Below are 12495 nucleotides of genomic sequence, written 5' to 3'. Positions count from 1 at the left end.
GAGAGTTCAGAGGTAATTTAGACACAGTCCTAAAACTTAATGAAATTAGAATTTAGACAGGAAGATGAAACATAGGCAAATAACTATAAGGCAATGCAGAAAGTTATGAATGTTAAAGGAGGTGTACATAGAGTGAAATAGTCAACATTTATTGGATCCTTCTATGTACCAGACAGTGTGCTAAACAAGTAACGTGCATTATCTCATTTAATATTCTATAATGCTGTGAACTAGGTACAACAGTGTAATTCTCACCATTTTACAGATCAGAGACAGAGGGATTAAGAGAGGATCAGAGAAGGCCTAAGGTGGGGTGGGCCTGGAGGTTGAATAGAATCTGGATTTGGGGAAACAGAGGGCAAAAGAAGGGAGGAGGGGAAACACCACTCAGGTGGACTCAAAGGCAGTATGTAGGATGAACAGAAACAAGGATCTAATCATTTTCTACTGTGGGAACAAAATCAGGGGATTTATTTGTAAAACTGGAATCATGAAGGCTCTAAGTAGTTGAAAGCAGACTTGAAGTAAAGAAAGCTGGTGGGGGCCATTCTTGTCTGACATGATCTCTTCAGGCCAAGAATGGGAACAACTACACATTCCTTCAGGTGCAGCAAGCCTTGCTGAACTGCAGATGGGCAGATAGGATTATAGTGCAAGATCAGACCCCATCCCAGGCTCCTTGATAAAAAGGTCAGGCTTTCTCATTGTCAGTTATTTCAGAAGTTCTGAGCCAGATCTATGAAGTTTCATTTCTAGGCCTGCTGAATACTGTACACACAAAAGTAACCAGATGCCAGGCCTATATATGAATTCTTGTTATTCCTGTGTGTGAAGAAATGGATTAATGTTTTCTCAACCTTTGCAGCATGACCAATAGATTCCACTTCTGTCTGTAACTTGACTGAGTCATTCATGTAGGGTTTTTTTTTTTTTTTTAAATAAATATGTTGTCATGTTGGTTAAGGGCCTAGTCATTGTTGTGGACATTCATACTTCTGCAGTGATGTCAGTGAACATAATTTAACTTGTATAAAACTTCTGTCTACCAACAGCTAAAAATAGTTACATTGGTTACTTTTAAGGAATAACTAACTACACTGAAGGAAAGAAATCACTCAGTTACACAAGTGATAGGGATAATTTAATATATTTGAATATTTGGTTTAATGAGTGCTAAATTCAATTTATTTCTAGAATCTTCCATAGGTAGATGTTTATTATCCTTTTGAACATATAGTGAGTTTTAGCTTTGCAAATAGCTATTCATATGGGCTGAGTAGTTATTTATACATACTAGGTGACAAAGAATGCACTTTCATTTGCCGTATTTTACAACCTGTGTATCTCCTTGTGTGAGGATGGATTTTTTTTTTTTAAAGAAAAATCTCCAGCCAGTTACTTTTCTTTTATATTTCTGAAGAAGGCTTTGTGTCTCAAACCATGGCCATGTGGTGTTTGTTCACTCTTTGCAATTCAGGTAATTAATTCAGTGGTGACATCACTGGGAATGTGTTCGTTTTTCCATTTCAAATTCCTCTTCATAGGATCTGATGGTTAACTCGTATTAAGAACAGATTTCAAAAAAAAGTCAGTTCTCAAAGGCAGTTATGTGTTAATTTATACTTTCCCTCTTTATCACTGTAAAAGTGAAGTTTTATTCCAGGGAAGGTCATGTACCCTTTAGAACAAGGAAGATATAAAATTGTCAGTCATTTTGATCCTGATTCTGGTAGTCAGTTGGTTAATTGATATTTGTAGAGCACAGTTGATCAGTTGATGCTAAATAAAAGATAAAGTGAAAGATAACAGTGGTAGGAGTGTAGCTTTGTGTGATTTAAGCCTTATTTTTCATAAAGCTAAAAATGTCAAACATTTAGATCTTTTCTTTATTACGGCTATATTATGGTATTTGTTTTACTTTGGTTGTTTAATTCTGTCTATGTCTACAGATATTCCTGTTAAGTACCTGGGCAGGCAGATAGTCCAAATGCTTCCATAACAGTAGCTTTTATGCTTTTTTGTCTGCAACCCACCAGAAAATATATTTTTCACCTTACCCAGAATACACTATATGCATATAGATATGCAGACATATACACCCACAAATCATTAAAAGGAAACAATTCTTAACCATTAATATATTTGATGCACATTGATAGCTTCTGTTTTATTCTAGTTGGTTCTATTTCATTAAAAAAATGTTTTGCCATTGAATAATTGATTTCAGGGCTCACCAATGGATTGCCGTCAATTTGAAAAACAGTGCTTTAGAAACATTACTTTGTTAAACATAGATCTAGGAACTTATGGCCCATATTCACCTTGGGCCAATGCATGGGCCAAGGCATGGTTACCTTTCTGAACTTACCTATGTTTGTCTCAAAAAGCTTTTTGGTTTCAAGTTCGTTCTCATTGTGTGTGATTTCTTGCAGCTGACTAAGGGAATCCCTAACTATCCCCCTCTCTGTTGCCGTTTTTTGGTAGGGCCATATTTTTCTAGAACTTTCTGTACTCATTGATGAGTTCATGACTGAGGCAAAGTTGATGAAACACTTGTAGGTAATTGCTACTAAAAATAGTGACATTTAGTAAGTTAGGGGGATATGAGAGTTGCATAGATGCATTGAAGTGTGGAAAGTAGATTCTAAGAGAGGTTATTGAACTTCTAATAATGCCCTCCAGCAGTATTTTCTTGAAGGTTCTATATTTCTTCCAGATATCCGTAATCACTAGCATCGTGTGGAATGTTCTCAATGCTGCTTCTGATTTTTAAGTTAGGATTAACTAACTACAGAATAAATTCCTGCATTAGATTTGGTCATTTTTTAGCACTGCCTTCCCCTCCCCTTCCTTCTCTCTCCTTCTTTCTGTCCCTCTTCTCCCTTTCCCTTTCCTTCCTTTCCTCAGTGTCCTGTCCATAATGACTACCCACATTTTTAGTATCGTAGCCACTAAATTTGATTAAAAAGGCACTGCCAGATATTTTACTCTATAAATTTAGGGAAGATTATTTTTATTTTTAAGAAAATTTTATATAAAAAGTTAAAATGTGTATATCTCTAATTCGATAGCAAAGAGTTGTAATCACAGATTAAAACAGAGTCAGGAATTCTATTAGATGGGATCCATAAGTTCATTATATAATCTTTTCTGAGTGGTCTTTGGTAGAATGGTCTTGAATTTCTGAAGGGAACACTGATTTGTCTTCATACTTTTAAGTAAAGTATGGTATAACTCAAAGCTAAACTTCTTTGATTTCATTTTATTGGTGATTATATTGCTTGAGTAATAGCTATAAACATCTTAGTATTCAAAATAAATATGTTAATATTCTCGAATTACATATATTAGACCTTGGGAGTGCCCAAGTGACTATACGGTCTATATGTACTAGTTACAAGGTGTAACCTCCCCAAGTTTCCACTCCACATCCCAAATATGGAATTATTCCATCCCTGTTTCTGTGTGACCTCTGTTGTAAAGTCTGTGAGAGTGTCAGTCTCACTGTATAAAGTTATGAAAACACGGAAATGATCAACTAAACTTTGTTGCTGGTTACTTAATATACTTTCAGTTTAGAGAAATGATATTGTATGCATCCAGTGCATTTCCTCTATAGTATCCTCCAGCTTCGCAGGCACATGTTTGCACTTTCCTCTTGTTAAAATTGCAGACAAGAATAATTTTGATTTATTGGTGACATCTAATATAGCTGTGTTTATATTGTTGCCAATAAAATGACTTACACGATTGGTGTTTGTTTATACAATCTTTTCTGAGGAGTCAGTCACCTGTGTTAAGACAAGGTACATTCTGCTTATTAAAATGAACTCCTAGGATCTAAGAACATTCAGCTCTATCTGTCCTTGATTGAATTGCAAAACGTGCTTCACACTGCAGCAGTGCACGAGAATACCTTATATTATCTATCAATAGGCTTTTCATTTCTATATTCTTCTGGCTACAAAGCTGTAACTAGAGAAACCCATGGGAATAGCAGGGGCCTATTAGTGATCAAGGCAGTGATGTTGAAAAGGCAATGTTAATGAAATTATACAATCATTAACCCGAAGCGGGAAAAATAAAAAGAATCAATAAAAACTCTATTTTAGATGGTTTAGACGTATATATAAGAAGCCAGCCCAGGAGCAGTTTGTTTGCTGACAGGCATTTTGTGTCTCATTATCAGGTTTTCTATGCAGGGTAAGAAATGCTTGTGGCATAAGGAATGGAAAATGTAACAAAGGCTAAATGTAGCCTAAGGAAATGAAATGATGTATGAAAATTAATAATTAACTGGCTCATCAGATGAATTATGACTCTAGATGAGTCTGTTAATAATATTAACTAAGAAAGGGCTTTTGGCTGTAAATAGACATTATAGAACTCGTGTTTTTGGAATTTTCTTGAAGGGATGAGTTAACATTGTTCTGTGTAATCTTTTAATCCACACGGCACAGTGCCTTGAGCTTTGGGTAGAAGGTAGAGTCATGATCTTGTATTTTGATTAAAGTCATAGCTTTTCCAGAAATCTAATGAAATTATCATTAAGTGATTTTGTGCCTTGGTTTTCTTAGGAGTTAAGTAACTTCCTCTCTGACTTGACTTACAGGAATGTGTTTTAAGAGTTTTCAAGTGGCCGAAAGGAAAGATTTATTAACTTATGTTGACTCATATAGCAGGATGAATGAACATTTTCATTGTTAGAACCAAAGGAGTATTAAAAATCTAATGTATTAATATGTCAGATCCAAAGTACCCTAAATTTATACTTCCGGGGGTTCCATGCTTTTCCTTTTTCTTCTTTTTTTCTGTTGATGCTTAGGTTTAGAGTAGTTGGATGGAGGACAGAGGAGAAAGTAATGGTGGAGAACTTGATTAAGTTTTTAAATAGAAAGATGCTCTTCCAGTGGAATCCTACCAGTCAGGTTTTGATAGTGATTAGTTGTGATTTTACTTTCTGGCAAAGTGTAGGAAAATTTAACCCAATGTTCATTTTTCAAGGTGGGTGTTGTCTTTCAGCACATCTCTGATGTGATGGAGACAGTAGAGATTACTGTTATTTTTGCTTTCATATCCACCCAATCCCTTTGACTTAAGTGCCATAGGTATAAAAATCTACATATTTATCCTTCATCGTAGTTAATGAGTATTTTCCATAATCTTCCTTTTCTTAATTATCTGGAAGAACAAAATTTCAAGTGATTATCACCAGATTCTTCATTTTGTGGATGAAAAACTGTCCAGAGATGTTGTAAATGATTTGCCACAATTAGAACAATTAGAATTAGAACACAATTAGTTAGGTGTCCTAACTTCTAGTTGAGTACTCTATTCACTCCGACTCAGTGAGGATGGGTCTTTCTTAAAAGTTAGCTGTTTATTCCTTTTTTGTTACCAAGTGGGCTTAGAATTATGATCATATGACCTGGCCAAAAAGCACGTAAAATATTATATAATATGAATAAACAAATTGATTTTTAAATTCTGGTGTCTAATGCTTAAAAAATTTGTTGGTGTAATTAATGTGAAAACTGGATTATTTGGCATATTTTCTCATACAGTTTATTTTATTTTTGTCTTGAGGCTGGTTTTTCTCAGCTCACACACCATTGACCTATTGGTTTTTCTTTATGGTATTAATCACTTTACTTTCTGGCTATTGCTTTTTTAGTAATAAAATTTAAGTACATTTTTGTTGTTGTTTTTACTTTCACCCTAAAGCTATTTAAAACAGGAGTGTGATTTATAAAAAATAAAAATAAAATAAATATCCGGGCAGGTATGAGTTCTGATAATTAAATTCTCAGTTCTTTAATTATTTTTCCTTCTTACAAACTCACCTTCTTAATGATCTAACCAAATGCTGAGTACTTACTTATATGTTTTTTTTTTCTTTTTTCTGCGGTATGCGGGCCTCTCACTGTTGTGGCCTGTCCCGTTGCAGAGCACAGGCTCCGGACGTGCAGGCTCAGCGGCCATGGCTCACAGGCCCAGCCGCTCCGCGGCATGTGGGATCTTCCCGGACCGGGGCATGAACCCGTGTCCTCTGCATCGGCAGGCAGACTCTCAACCACTGCGCCACCAGGGAAGCCCTTACTTATATGTTTTTACCCAGATTTTTTATGAGAATTCCTGCTTATATATGATCTTGATGCCAAAATCGACTCCCTTATTTTTAAAAAACCTGGAAATGGGCATAGTCTGCAAATCTGCAGAAACTTGTCACTTGGCCCATGGTCTTAGTGACTCATATTTCCAGTCATGTTGGATAATTCCTCATTTTCAACGAATTGCCAATACAACATATTTATTTTGCCTTTTTTTTTTTTTTTTTTTTTTTTTGGTTAGTACTGAATAAGTGCTTTCTTTTGCAGGGTTCAAAGTGCCTCAGAAAACACTGTTTTATCAATGAATGGAGAATAGATGGCCAATATCATCTGGCAAAGCACAGAGACATTAAATGACTCTTGCCCACAATCAACCAGTGAATCAACAGACAGCTGGTAGTATACTTGAGTTCTTCTAAATGGATGCAGCAGAAAAGGCATTGGAATTTTTCCATAATTAAAAAAAAAACCTTACAACCTGTCTGGTACCAGGGTTCATTTCTTATTGTTCCATAAACAAACTTAAATGATGCAGTTTTGGATAATCTTCATTAGATTTATTTGTCCCTTCTTGGCAACTGTAGTGGAGGGAAGGACAGGAGTGAGACCTAGGATTTTTTCCGAGGAGGCATGTCAGTATTAAATGTGACAGACTGATAGAATTCTTAATAAAATGGAGACTTGATAAAGGTGAAGAAAACATTCCAGTTTTATATTGTTGGTAATTTTGGAAGTTCCTCAACATATGGGCATACACACTCAGCTTTGCAGAAGGCACAGTGAGTGCTTGGCTTGAAAATTAAATACTACAGGTTTCCCCTGCTATCTGAAAGTAGAGTGTTCCTATGAAATCTTTCATCAGCTGAAATGGCATAAAACGAAGAAGGAATTACCTTAGGACACATGTTGCTAAGGGATGCACAAAATAAAATGAGATAAAGCACAGATGTTCACAGACACAGTTCAATGCTCTGGAGGCTTGAAGTTGAGATGCTGAGCGTAGTTCCCAGCGAAGGAGCACTCTCACTGCTTGGGGTGAGTACTGCCTCTATAATGGCCCCCTGCAGAACAAATGCTAAAGCTGTTTTTGCTTTTCACCTTTTTTCATAAAAGTGAAAATCCTCCTCAAATTTCTTTTGGTTAGAGGTACTTAGGTAAGTTTTGTAAAAGCAAAGTGGCGTAAGGTGAAATTTTGAAAAGCAAGGGATACCTGTATTTTTGATTTTCTAAAACAGTAAAAAAAAATTCTTCACAAAAGGTTTGCTGTTCTTGATATCTTGTACTTGATGATTTATGGAACATTCATTTGGGAGTTGAGTTGGAAATATTCGTCTAAGACATTGAGTGGATCATAGAGAAAAAATGGGAATCATCCAGTTGAGGATATCTGGCCATTACTACTTTGCACTCAGTCTGTATTTCTTGTGTTTGTTCAGCTTTGGCTTCTTTCCATGACTATCATGTCTGTATAAAAGAATACAGATTGTGACTATGTCGGTCATTTATTTGGAGTAGTGGCACTTAGTCATGTTATTACACACATTTTGGGGAACTGTGGATCAAGGGAGGAAAAGGCCTTTCCTAATGATTTATAACCAGGAAGTACTGACATTATTATATATGGATGGATGATGATGTCCTGTGGCCACGTCACTACTTTTGGTTCTCCCTCTGCCACTTGAGGAAGGGAGTGGTAAGATGGCAGATGGAAGCTTCATGGAACTACTGTCAGTTTACTGTGTGTGGTGCATGATGAACATACTCACCTTTAGAAGGGTTGTTTTGTCCTTATGCTTTCCATAAAGCATTTCACACAGCCTTTTCCTTTTCTAAGATCTTACTGGAAGATGAGAGTATTGTGATGTTGATTCTATTTCCTTCCCCATAACTCAGGATCAGTATAGAACCAAGACTCTAACGCTGCTGTGAATATTTGGATATATGGATATATGAAGCCTTTGTGAGATTCCCATGCCTATTTTTTTATCCTTTGTAAATCTAGGGACTGTGAAAAAGATTGCTCATAGAGTAAAAATCTGAGATGGTTTAATGTCCTCATAATCTCTTTTAGAGGTTATATCGGCTTTTTAAAAATTTTTCTTGATTTAGTTTTGGCTGCACTGGGTCTTTGTTGCTGTGCAGCTTTCTCTAGTTGCGGTGAGCGGGGGCTACTCTTCGTTGCGGTGTGCGGGCCTCTCATGGCGGTGGCTTCTTCTCTTGTGAAGCACGGGCTCTAGGCGTGCGGGCTCTAGAGCACAGGCTCAGTAGTTGTGGCGCACAGGCTTAGTTGCTCTGCGGCATGTGGGATCTTCCCGGACCAGGACTCAAACCCATGTCCCCTGCATTGGCAGGCAGATTCTTAACCACTGCGCCACCAGGGAAGCCCTGTATTGGCTTTTTGTTTGTTTACTGGAATCTTTGAAGCACTAGTCTCACAGCTCATGAAGGTGATGCTTTTGGGTTTCCCAGGATGCACTGTAGCAAATGTGAGCTAGTACCGACAAATCCACTACGGAGCAAAATAAGTTTCGTTTTGCAAGCTGGCACCAGTAGATTGGTTATAGTTGCCAAGAGCACTGTATTGAGAAGGGTTCATTGGCAAAAAAAAACAGTGCAGTGATCCATAATCCGTGTCTACAACGAGTGCAGGAGGGGAGAGTGTCTGACAATGAACCATGTATTAGATAACCCTGTTCTACATAAAAGACCGTTTTGCTGAGAGTGCTTCTTTTCTTCCTGATATGAATGCTACACAGGTTGAAAACTCGTTGTAATTTATTTTCGTTTTTACTTTTAAAAATGCCTGCATTTATTTTTTTAAACAGGCTAATAAACCACACCATGGATAACTTATTGGACTTTGCCTGAAAGGAATCATTAGTGTCATTGGATATTTGACCAACCTGGCTACAGGTTTTGTCAGAATGAATGGAAGGTCATGCAGCATGAATCTCCACCGGACATCAGGAACCCCACAGGGGCCCGGGATGGTCAGTGGCCAACATATTCCTCCCATTCGAGCCCACTCGGGGACTCCTGGCCCCTCATCCTGTGGCAGCACACCAAGCCCTGCCATTGGAAGCCTTGCTAACAGCCTCCATCTCAAGATGCCCTCAGGAGGAGGGATGGCTCCTCAGAGCAACATGAATGAGAGCCCCATCCATCTGCCTGCCTTGAGCCCCAGGAGACAAGTGCTCACCAGTGGGAAGCCACGTTTCCAGGTCACCCAGACTGGAGGCATGTCAGGGCCACACACTTTAAAGCCAAAGCAACAGGAGTTTGGAAGCCCCTTTCCTCCAAAATCTGGGAAAGGTAGGATTGTCTTTTTGGGATCTTTTAAAAGTGGACACTATTTTTTTTCTCCTCCTTGTCTCTTCTCTGCCAGCAAATCCAATGGAAAAATACATGATTCAGTGTCAGGGTCAAAGTTGTTAGTCTCATAATGATATGTAGCTTTCTAGGAAAGGATGTGGACGTGTACACGTGTACATACGTGTGAGGGTGAGGGCACCACAGTGGTAAATGTGTCATCTCATGGGACTGTGAAATAGAGTGGAAGATGAGATAGAAAGATTGGAAACAGGGAGGTAGGGTGGGTGGTGGCAGAGGAAGGGCAAGAGCAAGTTTAGTATGATCCTGCCCTCTGGATACACAGAGCTCTGCCTTGGCTTACCAGGGGCTGGATTCTGCAGGCCATGGAGGAGATGGGTGGCTGGAACTGTCATTATGTTAGTTGGATGCTAGAAGAAAGATGGTGTTTGGAAGGAAAAGGATTAAAAAGGGAGAAATTTTAACAGCCAATAAAATGAGGAACTAGTACATAAAATGATAAAAAATTATTCTAAGAGCAAAGCCTATAATTTTTAAAAATTTTATTTATTCATTTTTGGCTGCATTGGGTCTTTGTTGCTGTGCACAGGCTTTCTCTAGTTGCATTGAGTGGGGGGTGCTACTCTTTTTTTTTTTTTTCTTTTTTTGCGCGTTACGCGGGCCTCTCACTGTCGTGGCCTCTCCCGTTGCGGAGCACAGGCTCTGGACGCGCAGGCTCAGCGGCCATGGCTCACGGGCCCAGCCACTCCGCGGCATGTGGGATCTTCCCGGACCGGGGCACGAACCCACGTCCCCTGCATCAGCAGGCGGACTCTCAACCACTGCGCCACCAGGGAAGCCCGGGGGGTGCTACTCTTCGTTGTGGTGTGCATGCTTCTCCTTGTGGTGGCTTCTCTTGTTGCAGAGCACGGGCTCTAGGCATGCGGGCCTCAGTAATTGTGGCTCGCGGGCTGTAGAGCGCAGGCTCAGTAGTGGTGGCGCACGGGCTTAGTTGCTCTGTGGCATATGGGATCTTCCTGGACCAGGGACCGAACCCGTGTCCCCTGCATCGGCAGGCAGATTCTTAACCACTGCGCCACCAGGGAAGTCCCTAAACCTATAATTTTTATAATACAGCTAGTGACAAGAGAGTAGGCAGCTAGAAGAGTATAATGAAAAGATGTATTTTTGTGCTTGTTGAGAACTAGAAAAAACTTGTTAATTTGAAATGCAGAGAGAATGCTTTTAATTAAGCAGTGTTTGAATTACCATACATTTTAAATTAAGAATAATTTTTGGAGAATAACAAATTATGTGAGTGACATGCTCTCTCTAGAAACTGTTGTTGACTTAATGAGGTTATATTGCTAATGATATGTGTATTGGGGCTAGAAAAAGAAGGAGTATGTATCCCATGTAAAATATAGCTCTGTTATGTAAAATAGCATGATTATATATTCCTTTAGGTATTTTTAGCATTTAGTTTTAAATGTTTATACTAAGTGTTTATACCACCAAATAAAATTACTAGCAGCCTTGTGAGTAGCCATTCACCCAGTTAACTCATAACTTATCCAATTATGATGAATAATGATTTATATCAGGCAAGTAACCCAAAAGTTTTTTGTTTTAGTGTCTGTGTATTTCTGTATATGGAGAAGTTGGTATAAATGGGTAGCTTAAAAAAAAAAAAAAAGTAAACGTGTGTAACTTTTTCTTTTCTTTTTTTACTTACTTTGGTGTAGGCTTGGTTTTGAGGTGTTTTATTTCTCAGAGCTACTGATATTTAGTGTAAGTGTAGGAAAAATTTTCCCTGGGGGCTGCATCTGAAATAGCTCCGTCATTGTCAGGTTGCTATGTTCATGACGTGGCGAGCTAAGGTTCTTAATGTCAAGTTCATGTGTTTGTATTTTCAGGGACTGAGGCCCAGTAAAATCTTTCAGCTCATGCTTGACTAGTGAACTGTAGCTTGCTTTTATATATACTTGTGTTTGAAATCCTGACTGGCAATAATAATGGTGATAAAATTAATAACTTGCAGTTATTATATCATAACTTAGCATGTGTCAGGCACCATGTTAAGTGCTTTCCAGTACATAGTTATTCCTCACGACAGCCCTGAGTTGTATGCTATTGTTGATTAACTGATAAGGGAACTAAGGTCTAGAAAGAATAAGTAACATAAGCCCTGCCAGGCAATAAGGAGTTTGGGAATATTACTTTAATAGTGATTAGAAGTGGTTATAATTATAATCGTAGTTTATAAAAAATGCTTCAGGTACTTAAGGAATAACGAACTATCAGGGTTAATACATCTTGGAACTCATGTGAAAATTAGAACTGCTTCCTGATTCTCTTCTTTTCTGTTTTCTGGCTCCTTGCTCAGCTTAAAAGTTTGCAGTGCCTGTTCTGGATCTGCATGATTGGGGCATGCATGGGCATGGGTAAGGGGTTGAGGACAACTGTATTATTATTCCCCCTTGCCTTGCAGCTTGGATACCACTAGTGGTCTGGATGGTGCCAGGAGTGGCTGAATGTGTCCCTTTCACATCTTGGATAACAATTCCTAAACTAAGCCAGTAACTGTTTGAGAATGGTGATCTGGGACTGTTTGAGCTTCATCCAATCATTTGCTCTACAAATAATTATTGAGCATATGTTATGGGTGAGCCACTGTTTTGGGGATATAATAACCAATAAAACATAGTCCTGGCCCTCAAGGAGTTGAGAACTCAGAAAAAATAAATGGGCAGTTAGAATAAAGCATAGTTAAGGCTTTGGTAGAGATACACTCAGGGTGATATGGCAACATTGGGAGGGGTTCCCAGCCGGTGCTTGAAAAGTGGATCTGGGAGGAGAGTAGGGTATCTAGGCAGGCACCTGAAGAATGAGGAGCTAGCCTTACAATCATGGAAGAGTATGTCCTCTGTGTGTGTGTGAAGGGGCAGGGGCTGTCTGGAACTTACTCTGGGTAGGGAGAAAAGCACGCTCAAAACCTGGAGGGGAGAGATCATGGTGCATTTTCATGGACTTCTATCTGGTTTCACATTGAGGGGAGGTGTGGAGACTTTGGTAA

At 38.7% G+C, this 12495-nt stretch overlaps 1 protein-coding gene across 9 annotated transcripts in view; it reads left to right on the top strand.

The window, feature by feature from the left end:
* The window catches only part of GLIS3 (GLIS family zinc finger 3), a 506390-nt gene that overhangs the window by 7026 nt on the left and 486869 nt on the right, over positions 1-12495 (top strand). For 4 of the 9 annotated variants that reach the window (XM_067744278.1, XM_067744279.1, XM_067744273.1 and 1 more), the window contains exon 2: positions 8936-9422. The exons of 2 other annotated variants lie outside the window; for them this stretch is intronic. In XM_067744278.1, coding sequence (XP_067600379.1) covers positions 9035-9422 — 388 coding nt within the window. In that variant the 5' untranslated portion in view covers positions 8936-9034. Of the gene's footprint in view, positions 1-6377; positions 6507-6552; positions 7146-8935; positions 9423-12495 lie in introns of those variants that run through there. 3 more of the 9 variants (XM_067744276.1, XM_067744275.1, XM_067744277.1) reach the window with 2 other exon arrangements.

This window comes from Pseudorca crassidens, chromosome 7, assembly GCF_039906515.1.
Source record: "Pseudorca crassidens isolate mPseCra1 chromosome 7, mPseCra1.hap1, whole genome shotgun sequence".
Classification (NCBI taxonomy): domain Eukaryota; kingdom Metazoa; phylum Chordata; class Mammalia; order Artiodactyla; family Delphinidae; genus Pseudorca; species Pseudorca crassidens.
The sequence above is the reverse complement of the archived record's forward strand: the minus strand, read 5'-3'. Positions and strand labels throughout refer to the sequence as shown.